General features: G+C 44.2%; 2 protein-coding genes across 3 annotated transcripts in view; one reads left to right on the top strand and one right to left on the bottom strand.

The window, feature by feature from the left end:
• Positions 1-5638, bottom strand: part of LOC119453531 (ethanolamine-phosphate cytidylyltransferase) — a 38286-nt gene extending 32648 nt beyond the window's left edge. The window contains exons 1-3 of one of the 2 annotated variants that reach the window (XM_037715578.2): positions 5431-5638; positions 3991-4033; positions 55-100 (exon numbers count right to left, since the gene is read on the bottom strand). In XM_037715578.2, the coding sequence (XP_037571506.1) occupies positions 55-100; positions 3991-4033; positions 5431-5483 (142 nt within the window). In that variant the 5' untranslated portion in view covers positions 5484-5638. The remainder of the gene's footprint in view (positions 1-54; positions 101-3990; positions 4034-5430) is intronic. The other variant, XM_037715579.2, reaches the window with a different exon arrangement.
• A 248-nt stretch (positions 5639-5886) lies between these two features.
• Positions 5887-19247, top strand: LOC119453530 (developmentally-regulated GTP-binding protein 2). Its single transcript, XM_037715577.2, has 13 exons — positions 5887-6159; positions 6886-6974; positions 8523-8594; positions 9180-9269; positions 10301-10361; positions 11368-11458; positions 12354-12426; positions 13113-13203; positions 14302-14476; positions 15238-15326; positions 16704-16762; positions 17635-17688; positions 18998-19247. The coding sequence occupies exons 1-13, from the start codon at positions 6096-6098 to the stop codon at positions 19082-19084; spliced, it is 1095 nt and encodes a 364-aa protein (XP_037571505.1). The 5' UTR covers positions 5887-6095; the 3' UTR covers positions 19085-19247.
• The last annotated feature ends 300 nt before the right edge of the window (positions 19248-19547 follow it).

Raw genomic sequence — 19547 nt, 5'->3', positions numbered from 1 at the left:
TCGAAAAAAAAAAAGCCCTCCGACATTGTGACGCATTTTTTTTGATCTACTCACCATCAGTGTGGACTCCCACGACCAGGTAGTCGCCCATCGCCTTGGCCTGCATGGAAAAGGGCAGACAAGCCGGTCTGATAACCCGCAGAAGGGTCAAAGCCTTAAGCCACACCACGTCATCCCCGCATTATCTCAACTGCTGACCCCAAAAACGAGTGCCACGCGCCCCAACCCCCCTCTCCAGCTCTGCATGATAGACAAACAGCAGAGCCAGGAACCTGCTTCTGGTGTTGTTGCCAGGTTTTCAAAAAAAAAAAAAACAGCAACGTGGTGTGCACTCTCCCGGCGTTTGTGAAGAGCGACCACAAGAAGCGAGATTACGAGAAGCATGTGCCAATTGGATCCCGTCCAAATTGTTAACTGACAGAAAAAGTAGATAGCGGTTTGTTTTATGGTCCTGGTGGCTCGTAGCAGGTGCCAGAGGGCTGCTGGGCCATTTGCAACTTGGATAAAGCGTTGCACTTGAAAAACAGACACGAAGTGCTGAAGTGTAACGACTCAAGCGCTTAAAAGTTGTGCTTTACGCAAATGCATGGCAAACATGCAGTTTCAGTGTCAGAAAAAGCACACTTCCTGGGTATTGGAATGCCTTGTGGCAACACAGGACGGTAGTTACACAATCTCCCCTTCCCCAACAAAGCATGCTTCAGAGTGCATGCATGTATGCCATGCCGAGCTAAAGTCCGTCTACCTCTAAATCCATAGCTGCAGTCCACTATTCTGTGCTCATTTTTCTGAGTGTAAATGCCTTTCAAGCCCATTGCTTTAACTAAGCCATGAAAGCGCAAGCTGCACGACATTTCCGTTCATGTTGGTATCGTCATTACGTCATTAGCATAATTTGTGTGAAACTAGACCACACTTATTATCGACTTAAGCCTCAAGAACACTGCCATGACAGCAATAGGAAAGAATGACGGGCACCTAAACGGAACATGAGAGGGAAGGAGGTCACAACAACAGCTGTTTTGCCTTTCAACTGTGCAGTATTCTTGGCTAATCCCTTTCGCATCTGCTTGACATATTAACCAGTATTGGATTGGACAAAGCCAGCGGGACAAAGTCCCCGCATTCTACCCATCATTGCCATGGCAATGTGCGAGGACACTATAACACCAGGTTTCCCTCCAGCAATAGTGATATAAAACTCTAGGCTTGTGGCCACACAAATGTGCGCACTTCCTTCATCCATCTTTCGCACTTATGTACAACAGGTGCCTGAATGCACCAAGGTTAAGTGGGGAAAAAGAAAGGCCTTCATGAGGTCTAGCAAACTTCTTGGTCACATCCATTCTGCATGCTATCGTCAACGCGCCTATTTTAACAAGTTCGCTAGTTTTCTTTTGTGAATTCAACAAGCCTGCCAACGACGTAGGCTGCACACTAACACGAAGGAAACATGCCTACTTGGTAGTCAAGCCACACTTAACACGTGAGTGTGTAACCTTGAAGTTCACTTGCTGAAACCTGCTAATCAGCTTGGTGGAAAATGCATGCTCTTTCGTGCAGGAAATGTTTTGTCATGACACTGGACAGAACAGCAAAGCCACACTAACAAATGTGAAGGTAGGCTGACATGAAGCGATTTTCTTCACTCAGAAGTAATGACTAGGAATGAGGCTACTTTGTTAATGCAATTGCTTATGAACGGAAACTGAGCAATGAAATATAACTGCTAAGGTGGTCAACAGTGAACTGTATCTTCCGAAACAGTTATAGACAAATTCTGTTTAATAGCAATTTGCTTTTAGGAAGCATAGTTCGTTTGTCAGACATTAAGCCATTATTAGCACCCATATGCTGTTTGCACGTTACCACTTACATTTGTTTCATGGAATTCTCTTGTTGGGACCAACCGACAATATTTTTCAGTCTCTGGAGCTTTATTTTTCTGCAGACGGATACTCAAACAACTGATAAACTACCGCACTACAGCAATAGTTTATGAGCAGCACTTTTATTATAATAACAATTAGAACGTGTTTAAAAAAAGCTCTGGCTGCATTTCTGGTCACAAAATAAATATATGTATACATTTATAGAAAAATAATGTCACTGCTGAACAGCTAAATGTAAAAAAACAAAATGCATTAAGTGCATATAACATTCACTCCTTGGAACAAAATATGTGACACTGTACGTGCTAAATAACACTCCCTGTAATTTCCACAACGAATACCCCAGTGAAAGCGAAAACAAATGCACGCCAGTAACGTGCAACACAAACTACAAATACGATATGCGACATTCTTTAACTAGGAAAGCTGCCAACAGCCAGTAAAGTGCATAAGCTAGGAAAATAGTGTATAGTTTTTTGGCCTAACATATGCTAGCATGCAACTCTGATCATGTTGTTACTTCTGGGTGTGGTCACATAAAAAAATGGTTTATTACCAATACAGGACACGGTTGAACTTTGTTGCATGCAGTAAACTGAAGTTATTACAGAACAGAGGCTTTTGACTAAAGTATAACACTGCCTTGAAAGATAAAATTGTATTGTTGCTTCTTTCTGCAAGCAAACGAAAAAACAAAAACAAAAAAAACACCTTGCACATTCATAACTTCCTGTTTACAAAATCACTGTCTAGATGGCAACACAACTTCCTTCAAGCAATTTTCACGCCTCGCTGCCTGCATCAATGAGGAAAGACTTGGTCACATGCAAATTCCATTGCCAAGGCTAGCGTCACGAAACCAACAAAGTTTGAGCACACGTCCTTGAAACGCAGTTCTATTTTCGTCATGTTTTGTTCTTTTCCAACACTTCCGCTCCATGGCACGTGTTTCAAGCACTTTTTCCTGTAGCCTTTATTTAAACATTGCCATGGTCCTGATACTCGTATCCACAGATGTCCGCAAACAATAAGCAGGTAAGGGTACCTAGCAGGGCTAGTTGGTTGAGTTTGCGAGAATGTATTCTAGCAGAAGGATTAAACATCCAGACAGGGACAGAACAACCAGTAGTACAAAGCAAGTATAAAGGGTACGCATCTCCACAAATGAAGTGCCACTTCACTGTTCTCTATACATGTTGGTTGAAATGTGGGGTTTTGTGTCACGAAGCTGCCAGTGGGTCATGAGAGATGTCGTAGTCAAGGGCTCCGTATTAATTTTGACCACCTCGGTTTATTTAACATGCACTTAAATTTAAGCAGTACAGTCCGAGTCCCATTAATTCGAACCTTGCGGGACTGCAAGTTTTGGTCGAATTATCTGAACGTTCAAATTAAATGAACAGTGCCAAAAATGAACGAATTCAAATATTGTTCATTGCTTGAAGTAATCGTCGACAGACTGCGCTTCAGTACAGTAATGCAATAACTATACATGTTGTCAGTCAGTGGCTCACACATCTCGACACTATCACCGGCGCTGGCTAAATACTCAAAAGAGACATCGCCTAGGGCACAGTGCAAGTGGTCATCATCACTTCAGGACCGGTTGCTGCTGCCACTGTCACCACCTAGGAGTAGCATCATCGGCCAAATTTCTTCACATTTTCAACGTTTTAGTGACCACTACAAGCATGTGGGGGAGCTGGAGGGGGTAGAATTAACCGCAACATGCTTCCTCATTCAAACCAAACCAGCTTTCTTTCCATAGCAATGTATGGTTCCTTGTCGGGACTTCCCAGTGCGTTTTTATTAACCGGAGTCGACTGTATAAGAGCGTTTGTGTTGAAATGTGGAAGCCAGGACTGGAATCAAACACGCAACCTTGTGCACAGCAGCACTCTGTACACTACACGTGCATTTTAGCAAAATTTAGGAGGCACTGTACACTCTCGAAATGACTACATCAGGGCACTGACACACACCAAGGCAACGTAACTATTCTGTCAACATAGCATTGTGGGTGGAGCTGGAGAACAACCGTAAGCTTCATTTGCTTCCTGCCTGTCGGTTTATGCGCAGCTGAGAAATAAATACTCACCTGACGGAGTTGATTGGCATGCCCGAAATGCACCATGTCGTAGCTATATGGAAGAAAGAAGAAGAAAAAAGAACAAACAGGTGTTTGTCAATCTTCGGCACAGCTGGACCATTGTTAATGAATCAATGCGGGTCTCGCGGCATCCTTATTGCGTTTCCTTGTGCGCTGTGAAGGCAATTATTCATCTTAGCGGCTCCTACTACCAAAGCCCTCCTTATCGGTTCTTATTATTCAGCTTCTTATTGTGCTAGACGCCATGAAACCACACAGTTAACCACACAAAGGCTACGTGCGCGGAATAAAGAGAAAACAGGCTCTCTGCAGTAAAGCTGCCACTTGGTTTGGTTATACATTGTTTTTGATGGACGTGCTGTTGCGTATGAAACCCCAAAAATAACTTCAAGACTGGACAGCTGGTGTCCCGTTGTAATGTACGAGTGCGTCATGCCCTGAAGTCATTCTTGGTTCCGCGCAAAACAGCGTGCTTAAAATGAAAAACAAGTTCTATGAACAATAAATAACACATGAAAGCCACAAAAAAAAAAAAAGTGTGATCACAATTAAGACAGATAAAATTAACAAGATTTTCTCTTTCTTTTCATACCAGGAAGAAAAGCAGCAACTAAAGACTTTATACTCGAGTCCAAGTATATACCAGTTTATGTATCCATAAGCTAATTCTTCGGGAGTAGACTCCCTTGACCTGCAAATGCAAGGCTCTCTCGCTCGGTCGGCCGCTTTATCACACTGATCGAGCAATATACGTGCGCCGTATCAACGAACTTCCAATATCTTAGGCGTAGGAGTATGTCGGCGCACACCCATTCATTAAACACCTCCAGTGCTAAAAGGAGGTTGCAGTTTCGGGCAGCATGCAACCTACCCAATGCGCACTAGAGCTGCAATCGGCCCTGCGTACGAAACCAGAACCGATACACACGCTCACTAGACATAAACCAAACATCTGCACCGAGGCGCGTCAGCACGAAAAAGTGCTTGGCCCACGTCTATATCTAATCAGCAGCCACGACATATCGATGCTTGCAGAGCAGTCAAGCTACGCGGTCTTTTTTTTTTTTTTTTTTTCGGCTATTGCAATTCGGAGGGGCGCCAAACGGAGCCTCCAACAGTTTCCATCTCTATCCTATGCAAACTCATCCTTCATCTAGACATTCTTAAGCATACCGCCCGCGGTGTCTGCTATCGATGAGATATCTCTCACCGACGAACTAGCGCTCAATTTCAATGAGAAAGTGAAGAGCTGTAACGAAATCAAACCACGCCATCTCGGTGCGCGAAAGGGGAGCGACGGACCACGCCTCCGTGTGTAGTACTACGGAAGATTCCCCGTCATCTGATAGCTCGAAACCAAAGCTATTTCGTGCGTCTTGAGAGAAGCCGGGGCGGCATCGCGCGCCCCGCGTACTGCTTGCTACTCACCATCCGTCGCACCACACTCGGACGAGACCGTCGTCCACCGGTTCCCCACTCATTGTCGATTCCTCTCGCGAGCTCTTGCTCGCTCCTCGAGTCGGTCACCACAATGCCAACAACTCGCGCGAACGTTCCACACCGTCTCCGAGACTACGCGTACTGCGTGTTGCGGCCGCCGCGCTAATGCAATTCCCGAACTCCACGCCAGCGGCATTCGCCAGCAGCGGCGCCCTTGAGAATTATCGGAGTGGTGTTTTTTTTTTTTTTTTTTTTTTTCAGTTGTCACGTGACTTAAGCAGGCCAATCACTGTCCTTGGTCTAGTTTCTTAGAAGCCACTGTGCTTCAAGAATAGTCGCAACTATTCAATCAGATTTAGTTAACGTGTTAAATCTTGTAATTTTTTGCAACTTGTGTTAAGTTTCAGAAGCACTTTTGACATTTGCCATTCGACAAACAGGGGGCATTACAAGCTCTCGCGCTGGCAAACATGGCGGCGTCCACCATGTCTATTCGCTAGTGAGGGTCGGCCACGGCGTGTTGTTGAGCTGTTTTTGTGGATGTTAATACACAACGACCCTCGTCTGTCACTACGTCTATCGACGCTCCAACGTACCGGCTGACGGCTCCACCTCAAGTTCTGTAACGGGACGCCGCGCGGTCAAGAGTCAACATGGGTATCCTCGAGAAGATCAGCGAAATCGAGCGAGAAATCTCTCGGACGCAGAAAAATAAGGGTGCGTGTATAGAGTCTGCTTATTCGCTTTGACGGGCGCCGCTACAGCAGACTCTATTGCGCCCAGTGGTTGATGAGGCCGATGTCAAATTAAGGCGGAGATGTGTGTGGCACGAAAGTGACGACAGTACTTGTCATGCAGCTGTCGCGATAGACTTGCATAGGCACGTTCGTGGAGTTTAGTGAAGACACGATGGTCACACCTTCGGAAAGAGTAAACTGCCCTGGATTTTCAAAGCCCATCTCCGCGTTTCGTTATAGATTCTGTTGTCACGCAAGGAAGACAGCAAAATTATACCCCAGTCACACAATGCACTTGCGATCGTGCTTTAAAGAGCACCTTGTGACCGGTGTATTAGTTTCTAGTTTGCAGTCTTCGTTTCTCTTATCTAAAACTTGCAGCTTGGTGCTTCGAAAGGCGCCACATGTGATGCTTGCAGACGTGAGGAGGAACCGTTACGATCCTCTTAGCATGTCTGTCGAGTTTTCAGGGTCCAAGTGTTCATTTACTTAAAATTTTCCGAGCACTTTTGTATCCTGCACATGTAAGCACGACTAAATAATCATTGTAGTATTTAAATGCTTGGAAACACAGCGTTATGCTAGTACTACCAAGTGACAACGTCAGTAGTGGCTGTGATGACAAAATGATTTACCGAAATGAGCCAATTCCCTGCATGTTCATGCACTGTTAACAGTGTGTTTGCTTGTGTCTTCCTGTGCACAGCTACGGAATACCACTTGGGCCTGCTCAAGGCCAAGCTAGCAAAGTACAGGACTCAGCTTCTGGAGCCACAGGGCAAATCAAAGGAAAAAGTAAGTTCGTTGTGAATACCTACTGTTTAATCACATGGGTTGCATCACGAAGCAACATCATCGGCAGTATCAGCTTATTGCCAATGCACAAAAACCAACTCAAAAAACAGACCAACCGGCTAACACCGATAAATATCTTTTTTGTATGCTAGATTAGGAAAGTCTGTCTAGGATGGCTCTTTGACTTCTTGGTTTTTGAAGTTAATAAAGACACATTGGTTTGTTACTTTGATTTTTTTGAAGACAAACAAAATTATTTTTGTTAATTGTCATGATGTAGTGAAGGCAAGAAAGCTGAAACATTGCCAGACAGCATGAATGAGAAATCATTTTTTTTTTATTTGTACCCTAGAAAGCAAAGCAACACTAAAGTGATGACTCTGACAAGCTAAATCACACATCAGACTTAAGATCACTGGTCACATCTGTCCACTTATTATACATGCATCACCGCACATTCCAATGTAATCGCCAGTGCTATAGCGTAGATTTAAAATTGTATAGTGCTGTCTGTGTAGCGCATGCAGTCTGATTAGACTCTGTCTCGCCAACAAATTGCTGACAACGTTCACAAAGTTTTGGATACAGAAAGCACTCTTGCAACAAGTGATAATGTGATAACATCTATAATTCAGTGAAAGCAGTTGCCAACAAAAAGTAAGACGATGCATTTGTGGCAGTACAGTGCCTGCTTATGTAACATGTTTATTGCTGACTTTGAATGTGATCATCTCTTGGCTTTGGCCATATCGATGGAAAGGAAGGAGGTGTGAGGAATAATCGTACTGACCGTTGTGAGTTGTGTGCTGGTATGTATGCATCAGTGGCCATGTTCGCTGTGATAGTATGCCCTGCCAGAAAAAGAGCTTGTATTCCAAGTGAACATCCATTGAAAGTTGGAACACGTCTTGTATCTGTTCTTGCTCCCATCTTCTTAATGCTGCTCAGTGTAAATAGCAATGTTATTATGCCCTATGGGCTGCTTGCAAGGTACGTTCGCTTTTATACCCATTGTTATATCTCTCAAGCTCACAACTGCAATCCATGATCTGTAGGAGAGACCTTTGCAAATTATGTGACAGTGCACTTGAACATTACGGCTGACCTCTCAGAGATCAGAATTCTGTTAGCCATGTCGAGCTCAACTAAGCAAATTTAATAATTTTTATGACATCCGTTCACGTCACAGTTACAGCCTAACCAACCTTGCTTGTGTGCGAGGCTGGGCAGGCGGCAGGTGGTATTAATATGTGTACACAATAGATTAATAAAACACTAAAAAATTAATTATTATAATATTGGAACATAAAAAAAGATCAGGTACTGTGATATTGAAAAGGCATGCACATGCTATGTGTAGATTAAAAAAAGAAAGACATTGACATCAAAGATAACTTCGCAGTCAGGTCCGCACAAACAGGTTCCGATAAGAACAAATTGCGAAAAAGGTACATTGTATATAACCGTCTTCTAAATGTGCTCCGTCATTGTATACATGCTTACAAAATCCCAAAGGAAAAGTTTTAACAAATCTTTGTTTTGTTTCAGGGGGAAGGCTTCGATGTTATGAAATCAGGCGATGCGCGTGTCGCTCTCATTGGCTTTCCATCTGTTGGCAAGGTAAGAGAACTGTGATTCTTGCTATTTAAGAAGTGAATAAGCTTTTAATATATATATTGCCGAGTACTTGGCAACCTGCTCTTGTGGCACCAACACTTACGTTCAGCTTATCACTACTTGTTGCAGGGCTAGTTTGTTGCTATTTATTATCGTGAAAAAGAAAGGCAATACCATATAAAGAAATGACCAGACAGGAAATGCCTCGTAGCGTTCCTTTCCTCATATGGTTTCACGTGTTTTGCACCATAACCGCCAAGCTATTTTGGTGCTGTTTTGTTTGGTCAGTGAAGCTGTTCAATGCGTTGTGTCGGTGTGACCCATCCTAACTCTTTATCTTGCATATGTTATTTCCTTTTGTTTGCACTTCTGTGATCTACTGCCTTTATTGCAGCGCATTTGGCATGTGTACTATGTGTTTGTTGGATTAAATTAGAACAAAAAAAAAGCCCGCATCCAATTTTCCGTCCAGTAAAGTTACGCTTTAGCCTGCAAGCTACACAACATGAAATATTTACATTGTTTGCAAGTTCACGCTGATGGTCTTGCTCTCTGCTAACATAAATATTCATCAACTTATTGTTACAGTCCACGCTGCTCAACATCATGACTGACACCCACAGCGAATCAGCATCGTACGAGTTCACCACACTCACGTGCATCCCTGGCGTCATTGAGGTGAGATCGCTCGACACTTCTTCAACAGGAATGGCGTCCATTTTAGGATGCCACTAAACTTTTGTTTTTATTTCGTTCATGTCCACAAACTGGATTTTCAATAAACACTGGTCTGAGTGGGACCTAATGCATATAAGAAATCTTAAAGTAACGGAAAATTACAAAAGGAACCAGACGTTTGAGACCTCAAGTGCTTTGGTTGGTGAAAGTTTTAGGTGGTACACAGGCACAAAGTAACCTTGAGAGAAAGGCAGGTATGGACACATACAGAGCACCTCTCCACCACCTGGACACTCTGTGTACATCTGTGTTGGTTGCTTCTTTTTTAATTCCGAAACTTCGACTAAGGAGTCTCTCCTAGCCTGTGTGGTTCGATTCTGCCTGCGGCGGCCACATTTCAATGGGGGCGAAATGCAGAAGCTGTGGCCTAGTGGTAGAGCGCCCACCTCGGCTGCGGAAGGTTGTGGATTCGATTCCCACCGCAGCTGGGCACCCACTGGTTCCAATGGGCACAAGTGTACCCCAGCTTGGCGTTCGGCTTCCTTCAGGGGTGATACGCTTGGGAAAGGAGCCTGCACCTTAAATTCCCGTCGAAACCCTCGTTAGCACTAAAACAAAAGGGATGTTCGGACGAGGGTGGTTGCTTGGGCTAGTTGGTTATTCATTTACCGTGATGTTTGGGCCGCTCCCATGGTGGCCTAAACTTAGATTACGGTGCACGTTAAAGAACTCCAGGTGTTCAAAATTAATCCGGAACCCCCCCACTACGGTGTGCCTTATAATCAGATCATTGTTTTGGCATGTACACCCCAGAATTTAATTCTTTTTTAGCCCGTGTGCTCATTTGGCACATAAAATTTTGAAATTCAATTGTATTTGCTTTTCTTCTTCATTTTGTTCTTGCCTCTATCTCCTGTCAATTCTTGAACTGGACAACGACCAGATGCTTTTATGGAAAGCTTTAATGTACACTCACTCATCCTTGGTTATGCAAACGTGAAAAATTAACGTTTCCGTGACGTCTCTTGCAGTACAAAGGGGCCAACATACAGCTTCTCGATCTGCCTGGTATCATCGAAGGTGCCTCTCAAGGTACAGCTTTGACTCCTTGCTTCTAGCATTGTGCATCGTTGTTCATTTTCGTGTTGCTGTCTGTCTGCCTGCTGTGGTCTCCAAAGTACGTGCACAGACACCACCGCTATCAGCAGTCTACGAAGTGCACAATACCCCACATAAATTGACAACTGCGAATGTAACACTACGGCTGAGTGGATGGCGCGTCGGCTCCCAACTGCACATTCTGGACTGATGACGATGGTGTAGTGAAACATATGGACAGCATTAAGACAACAAACCTGGTCTTTGAGCGCTTAGCTGCTGTCTCACTTAAGTATTGCTTTATGGAGATCTTGTTGCTGTCAAAATCGTTATGTCAGCAGATAAGTTGAGCACTGTCGCTCATGGCAGTAAGAGACCTGCACACATTATTTAAAAACAGCATCGCAACGTATCAGGGCTGACCCTGCGGCTCCCATGCTGACACTATGAGTGAATAACACACAGTGGCCCCATGTGATCAACTGTGTTGTCAAGCAAGGGATGCGGCTGGGCCCAACGTTTAATTAACGGGACTTGTCCCCTTATTGAAACGCCGGCTTCAGTGACATCCCTTGTTTGACCATTGTCAATCACTTCAGGCCTCTATCTTCCTGTGTACCTACGAACCATATGTGCATCTTTATATAGTGTTTTTCCCCTGCTATCCCAGCCTTCCAAGTCCTGCTTTTGGGTTTATTAATACTGCACATCACCATAGCGACACTTGTAGCTGTGTCAATGTGCTAAATGTGAAAGTAATGACCAGTCCATTCGTAACAAGCCACTTGCCTTGAGTGGAGGTGCTGTTCTGCCAAGCGGACTTCCTTTCCCAACCTGGCTAGATAAATATTTGCTGGGCTAAAATGTAGCACTTTCTCTGTGTTATTACCACATGTGCATCAGTGTTCCTTAAGGCATTCTCGTGTCAAGCATGAACAGAGCTACCGCTGTATCAAGCTTATGTCTACGTATTCCTTTCTGGTGTCGTGTCGCCCTCTAGGCAAGGGACGAGGTCGCCAGGTGATTGCCGTGGCCCGAACTGCCGACCTTGTCGTCATGATGCTGGACGCCGGCAAGAGTGAGGTGCACCGGTAAGGGGACTGATTCAGTTCGAGATAGCTGTGTTCTTAGTTCTTCACTTCTTGTGGAAGACGTGTGTGTCTACAGCCTTCTAAGAGAGGGATTTGCATGAAGTCATAGTGTTAAGCAAGCTTGAGATTCGTTAAAAGAAATACCAAGGAGCTGAGGAGGAATATCAAGTAGAGCTCTATTAGTAAATTAAGATCCTGCAATAGAGAAAAGGCAACTCGTTCTGTCAGAGGAGATACAGTAAGCCATGAAGATGAATAGTAGGTGGTGACACCGCCTTGAAGTTCTTGCGCCAGCTGGTCGTGGTGGCATAGATTGCAAGAGCATTTGATTAGGTTTGGTTAATTGTTTATCGTTGAAAAAGGACTACATTGCGTTCTAGAAGAACCATAGAATCAACTTTGTAAAGAACTTTTCCTGCAGAAATGTGTCCCAAATACAAAAAAAAAACTATAAAGAAAACTGAAAATTCGATAAATTGTAGTCTTGCCTTTATTTTAACCAGTAATAATGAACCTTTTTCTGCCAAATTGACGAAAATAGTGTTTTAAAATAATAGTTTGCAAGCCTAACTAATATACTGTTGTGCTTTAATGCCCCTTAAGGTTCGAAACTATTAAGGATGTCATAGCAGATTTGCTTGCTGCACATCTTATAGGCTACATGTGCATCACAAACACTTAGCATATGTTGCCATGATGGTATGCTACATCTCTCTCACACTTGTCATTATGAAAGTCTGTAAATTGGCAAATTTTTGTCTCAGTTACATTTCTATTACGCTTTAGATTATGCTGTGAAGAGCCTCTAGGAACCCAGGGTTGTAGTTTCGTTTACTGTCTTTCAGTTCAAATTTCACTGGGTGGATTCGAAACTCCGAACTACTCTGTTTTCTAGGAAGCTGCTGGAGCAAGAGTTGGAAGCCGTTGGCATCAGGCTAAACAAGCTGCCGCCAAATATTTACTTCAAGGTGAGCCACCACAAATTTTCTGTACGCCATCGCATGCAGTTCATACACGAAGAGGTGTTTAGGCCAAAGACTACTAACTTGTTATGAAACAGCACAGTTTTTCAGAAATTTTAACATTGCACCAGCGATGTCTTGTTCTTAAGTGCTCCAGTGCGTGCTTGTGGTGGCAGTTTGTTTGCAGAAGTTTGTAATATGGTGTGAGCCCTTTGTTGGCGTGTAGTGAACACAGTTCAAAGTGTGGCGTTTTGTGCATATTTGTGAATATGTTACTGTTAACCATGAATATGATACTCTCTGTGTGACAAAACTGTATCCAAAAGTTGGTTTGTTTCTTGCTGAAACAAAAGTTACTCTTAATATTTTCTTCGCTTTTTCTTTCTGTCAATGTTCACAGGTTAGTTCAAAAAAGCTACACGTAGATTTGCCAGCAAGCCTTTTTTTTTTCACGCTTTACCGCATGTCTTCTACTATGAGGCCACGTAGCTATTTGTGCAGCATTATTTTGAAAGTGTATGCCTATACATTTGGGGCCCTGCACGATGTGTTGATTAGCTCTGAAATAATTACTGCAACTACACCTTGCCCAGGCATGATGCTTGCTGATGTTTTTTCAAGTTTTGTGGATGGTATTACAGTTTCTTATTGTCTGAGACACTTGTTTTTCTTGCTTGCCCTTATGATCGCAGGAAAAGAAAGCGGGAGGCCTGAGCTTCAACTCAACATGCAATCTGACAAAGTGTGACGAGAAGCTTGTCCAAATGGTTCTTCACGAATACAGTGAGTGACTGCACCTGGGCTGGGGTCTCAACAGTTGTGCCAGCAGTTGACCGGGGCATGCAGCGTCTAGAGCGGCACGGAGTCCAAGATCCGCCAAAGAGGCCCTCTTGTGCACACTCGGTTCCGAGACCGATCTTTGCCGCCACTGCCACCGGAATCCCTCGCCACATACCAATCAGAACACGGAAGTCTTGTAGAGCAGGCCAGACCCACCACCGACGCCATCTACGCTTTGGCAAAGGCCCATTCTGCTCCTGATGCATAGCCATAAATGTGCTTCCCAGGGGGCCCAGAAGTATCGCGTCTTCTTTGTCGGGGCGCTTGTCCTTGCGATCAATGGGGAAAAAAATTTTAAATACACAAGAAAACACAAACTCGACGCGAGCTGGGATACCCGTGCGCTTGTGTAATATGGTGCATGCTCGGCAGATGGTGCTACTAGTAAAATTTCACAGCATCTCGAGTGCTCCGGCAGCACAGTGCACAAGTAGTATGAAAGGCCGGGCATTTTGTCGGCAGGAGATATCCGTTTGTTGCAGACGCCTAATACCCCGGTGTGAATGCAGCAAAATGGTAATGGCTACTACATGACGAAACCTTCAACATGACGTTTGATAAGATTACAATGCTGCCGTTGATAGCTCTTGACAGACATTTAATTTTTTGCTAATTGGTGTTGCATTATACTGGCCATACCAGCAGCAGTGCCATTTGATGCTGAAGTGGCACGAGCAGGAATAGCTGAGTCAGGTTGAATAGTAATGGCCATGGGCTCATGTGCTGTTGTTTTAATTAGGCGAAACACCATTGCAAGTAGTACTGGCTGAAGTGTTGCACTGCTAACCATAAGAATTATAAACGAAGCACTGCACAAGCCTATGTTGCCTATTTCCGTGCAGCTGGTTGTACTAATCCTAAACTGAGATGAAAAATATGTCCACAACTTCTTCTTTTTTTTTTTTTTTTTGAGAGCCACATTTCCTCAGAGGCTCAGTTGCTTGGCAGAAAGCTGAATTTATGAGATCAGAAAAATAAGACGTAGAGCTCGCTGCTTTTTGTGGTCCGTGGTTGTGTGACTGCAAATGTTTCCCAATGCAGAGATCTTCAATGCCGAAGTCCTTTTCCGTGAGGATTGTACCCCAGATGAGCTGATTGATGTGATCCTCCGCAACCGGGTCTACCTGCCTTGCGTCTACGTTTACAACAAGATCGACCAGATCGCCATCGAGGAGGTGGATCGGCTTGCCCGCCAGCCGCACAGTGTTGTTGTCAGGTGAGCCTCGCAGCGTGTGCGTAATTCATTCGTACTGTTAATTCCAGCTAGTAATTATTCAACCTGCATTTTAATATGGCCGTGTTCTTGAGCTCCAGGAGGTCGCCGTGCCTTTTAACCTCTTCCTTGATTCTGACTTTCGGGCAGCTTTAATCGATTTTTCTGCCTAGTCGAAGTTGAGTGTAAAAATCAACTTCTTTTGAAAATATCAGTTTTAGTTGTCAAAACAATCGTAATGTTGTATGGGAGAGGGCTCCGTCAGAAGAGGGGGATGGCAGTTGCTTTCTACGCCGGCGTCTCCGGAGACGGCTTGCACATGATGAATCGACCTATTTGAAAAGCGACCTATGCTACTGCATAGGCCGCTGCAGATGTGCTGGTTGACGGCTCTGTTCTCTATGGAATTGTGCAATGAAACAGCAAGTGCTGCCTCAATACCCTCACTGTAACGTACATATGCCATCAAGCACATAATTCCTTATAACAAAGTGAATAGCCTTCTATAAGTGTTTGGCTATTTACTTACATTGGCTGTCATCAGCGGTTTCTGCCTTGTCCATAAATTATTGGTTATTGTTTGTCTAGCATTCTTGGTTCAAAGGAATTCTCTAACTATAATAGTTCTGCGTGGTCTGCAGTGACCCAGCTTTCATTCCAAGAAGAAGAAAACGCAAGCTAAAATTTTGATGTGATTAGCCTTCAACTAATTTGCATTTGTTCTTTATATCTGCCTGCATCTTGCACCTGCCCAACCTGTGCAGCTGCAACATGAAACTGAACCTGGACTACTTCCTGGAGAGGCTGTGGGAATACCTGGCTCTGATTCGAGTCTACACCAAAAAGCGCGGATGTGAGTGGCTGTCTTGAATTCAACTCTGCGTCATTGGTGTGTGCTCTTGCTAGCCAAGTGATTTGGAAGGCAGGTTATTTGAAGGGATGCTACGGAGAGAAATTAATGAACTAAGGCAGACTGATAATTGCATTTGTGAGATATGAAACAGGTCAGTCATACTGTGAGCATAAGTTTTGCAAGCCTCGAAACGACGTGAAAACAACTTGCTGAAAACAACTCAACACTCCGCTACCTTATCTGTGACACCATAGATCTTGATGTCTGCCTAAATACAGTTAACTGTATTTAGGAGAGATTAACTGTATTATTGGAGGGATTTAGCATATCATGTAATGTGATCAGCACCTGTCAGCATGGTAAGACTTTTTTTTTTTTTTTCTCATCTACACCCTTTAAAAAAATAGGGCACGTGTCAAATACACTCGCTGACCGATCTTTCAGATCTTGCCTGCAGCACCGCCACTCATAGCAGCTATGCATAACGGCAGTAACTGAATTTTCAGATGCTGCACAATCTTTTGGGCATAAACTGCCACGCGATGCCGCAAACGTAGTGGCCATGAACAAAGTTGCTGCCATGTGAACTAGGCACAAATTCGCAATTTCAGTTGCCAACTCCTGACAAAGCAGCGCAGATTAGGCATAGTGGCCTAAGCAGTGAAGCTGGCGGGGGGGACAAGCTGTCACAGGAAGCTCACCATCAATATGTTCGTACTCCATAGACCTTATCGGTCATCAAGCATGAGATCACACACTGACTGGACTGACAGCCGAGTACGTCAATCCACGTACCGTCTCCTCCTTGTCAGAAAAGGCTTGGCAGCAGCTTGGCTTGGCTGGACTGCAGTCGGCATGTCAACGTACCAATCCCACGTTATAATTGGACGGTTGCGTCGTCGCGGTGATGCAGAGCGTGTGTTTGTAATTTATGTTCCCGTACCTCGTATCGGCACGGCGAAGTGCCAACGAGCTATCAAAATCCACAGGAGACACTTTGTTGGCCCATTGGAGGCACCCTACTTGCGCTTCTTAGGCATAGACCTGGCCGCAGTTTTTCTTTTTTTGCCAATAGCTGCGTGTATGTTTATAACGAGTAACCGGATAGAAAGAAGGTATTGTGGCTGACACGACTTCATTATGACGAACATTGACTATACCATAAAGTCTCTGACATTACACTGGTGTCACAGACATGGTAGTCTTGGCACGAAATTTAGTCATGGAAATTTGGCCCTCATTTTCCCTACTAATGAATACCTCCTTTTTCTACCCATGGATATGCAGATAAAGTTAAGAAAGAATACCGTGCCACTGTAAAGTGTCTTAATGGTTCCCTCTCACATGCCTTTTTTTTTTTTTCTGTTTGTCTTCAAGCTCCTCCTGACTTTGATGGTGGCCTTATTCTGCGAAGGAACGCAACGGTTGAGCATGTGGTAAGCTACTTAACCCTCTAATTGCTGTACCCAAGTATGCTCGACTGGCCACTGATGAATGCCCCTGGCCATGGCCGAGATAATTCACGAACGTGAAACATCTGTATAATGTTGCATCATCTACTCAGAAGTTTGTTAAACTGAAATTTTGTTGTAGGTTTTGTTTTTGTATGTCAGGTGGCACGGCAAAGCTTATTGACTGCGAGTGTTGCTCGCACCTCCAACATGGCAGACCATCGAAAAAAGCCCGCTCGTCTTTTTAACGTCACAAAAATTCAGAAACTTCTTAAGAACTCTGACTCAAAGAACTTTGATGTTGATTAAGAGGTGTTTAAGTTAAAATAACACTAAGAAAGAGGCCGTGTTGCTTGAGGTGCACTAATTATACTAATTCAGATAATTACAATATGTCCTAATTGTTCTCAGAATTTTCATGTATTAAATATTATGTTAAATGTTCAGCAGCATATTGCCAATAAATAACATTTGCATTTAAAGCCTTCTAATAATTACTTAGAAATTGAATTTGTTGCATTTCCGAAAGAGACCTGGCACCTAAGGGGTTATAATGTTGCATTCTTGTTACTGGCAGTTGCACTTGAAACATTCAAATCATGAATCATTCTATTGAGCAGTTGCATGGCATGGCAATTAGATGCCTTGTTCATGTTTCAAGGCACCTACTGCCAAGTTGACCAAGTTGAGGGGTAGGTTCCTTACTGCACGTTAGCCGCAATGCGAGATGTCACAGTGAGGTGTGCATAGTGCATGCAAAGTTGCAGGTGTTGCCTGTCAAAAATTAGAGGGTTCTCAAATGTCTTTGACAAGGCGTCCGAAATTCTCATGGTGTTCTCTCTTTACCCGTTGCGCAGTGTCACGCAATCCACCGCAGCATTGTCCATGTCTTCAAGTATGCACTCGTTTGGGTGAGTTGCCTGCTGTGGCTTTGTGACCATCTCACTGCCTTTTTGACTTCCTCTAAACCCTTCATTGGACTATGTTCAAGAAGCAAAGAGCATCCCAACAACGCTGTGAATTTTTTTTCTGGCACTTTTAGTAGGCATGAATTCTACTAACATGGTATTTTGCCGGACGAGTTGGTGCATATCGACTGGTTCGACCAGCGTAACGTTACACAGGGATAACACTCGAGTAATCTCTGGTATTATTGAACAACTACGAACTGCTGGTGCCGCACGTGCTACAGAGCCATGTGGAGAAAACAACCTCAGGGGACACAAGAAAGCTGAGCGTCCCCACATCCCCCCAACCTTAGATCGCCGCATGCTATGGCAAAAACATGCTACATGGTCTATTACCATCGTGCGCTTCATGAAAAAGAGCCAGTGTACATGCAGCAGTGGCTGCGCAAAGGAAAGGTTCATGCACTTTTGTATGTAGCATGCATGCCAACATTATCTCTGGTGTACACCGCCAGCATCCGTAACCTGCAGCAGCAGCTCTGCAGGCTCGACGACACAACTCCAGGCCAGGACTCTGTAGAGGCCTCGTAGTAGTCGGCATGATTGAGCGTCGCTCGAATCAGTGCGCCTTCCCACTGAGGGGCACGCAGCAACTACTGGTGGCTGCCGGCCACTGTCCAAGCTTCTGAGGGTTGCAAGCCTACAAGCGCAGCCACTACGCCAAAATGCTACAGGCATCTCCATTGTCCAGGGTGGCTCGATCGTAGGCAAGGGCAGCAGGCGGCAGCGCAAATGATATGCAGACGACAGAAAACCAAGGGTTACTCCACTCACGTTGCATAAACTTCAGTACTCTAGACAAACCGCTGAAGCACTGCAAGGGAGACGCTCTATATTTGCATCATCCAAGTGGTACGATGTTCACTTCAGCTAGAAAAGATATCGGACAGCTACTCAGATGCTATGTATATGTGAACAAAGGTCGATTTCTTGAGTCACATGAGTAATTTCAATTTGTGCGAGGCTTACTAAAATGAGGGAAGCGAAGTGTCACACCTCAACGCGATGAGTATGCTCATGTTTTCCTTTCTTTGCAATCTTCTTACCACCCCCATTGGTTTGTATTTCACATTGCACAATAACAATGAACAGCAGTAACACAAGAGCCCACAGAAAAGTGCTGCAGTGTGTAAAATAGAGTTTGAATTTCAGATGTTGTTCACTAGTATGCTTTATGTGCAGCCCTTGACCTGCATGGATTCCATGCTGACTGTTTGATTGCCGACACATTTTTCTCCTCCTGTTCCTTCAGGGCACAAGCACCAAGTACAGCCCACAGAGGGTTGGCCTGCAGCACGTGGTTCACCACGAAGATGTCGTCCAGATTGTCAAAAAATGATGGAACCACTGTGCCCTAGGATCTGCAAATGATTTATGCCTGCCATGGATGAATTGTATCGGCTGGACTTCTTTTCTTCTTCTTCACTGGCCTCATGACAATGTCTGTATTGTCAAGAGATTAACATCATAAATCGACAACCCCAGTGACCAACTTGCCTTGAGACCAGAGACCAGTGTGGTGTTATTCACTTGCATGCTTTCTGTATCTGAGAGATGGCAGTTTACAGTGGGAACATTAATATACAGTAAAACCTCGTTGATATGTTTTCAAAAAATACGCGAAAAATAAACGTACGATCCGAATCCAGTAAATATTGAAGCTGACAAGCCCATATTGAGGTGCAAGGGCAGAAAACATTTATTTCTTGCAAAACATAGTTACAGTTGAATCTCGGTAACTCGAACTGACGCTGTTGTCCCGTCAAAGTTATGTGTATTCCAATGGGCGAGAAAGCTCAGTA

Source organism: Dermacentor silvarum, chromosome 5 (genome assembly GCF_013339745.2).
Source record: "Dermacentor silvarum isolate Dsil-2018 chromosome 5, BIME_Dsil_1.4, whole genome shotgun sequence".
In the NCBI taxonomy this organism is placed as follows: domain Eukaryota; kingdom Metazoa; phylum Arthropoda; class Arachnida; order Ixodida; family Ixodidae; genus Dermacentor; species Dermacentor silvarum.
This window is presented reverse-complemented; position numbering and strand designations above follow the sequence as displayed.

Bases quoted from the DNA above. Each gene is read 5' to 3' on its own strand.
- LOC119453530 (XM_037715577.2), top strand. From the start codon at position 6,096: ATGGGTATCCTCGAGAAGATCAGCGAAATCGAGCGAGAAATCTCTCGG. The intron at 10,362-11,367 runs GTACAGCTTTGA...GTCGCCCTCTAG, and splicing joins CATCGAAGGTGCCTCTCAAG to GCAAGGGACGAGGTCGCCAG. The intron at 12,427-13,112 runs GTGAGCCACCAC...TTATGATCGCAG, and splicing joins CGCCAAATATTTACTTCAAG to GAAAAGAAAGCGGGAGGCCT.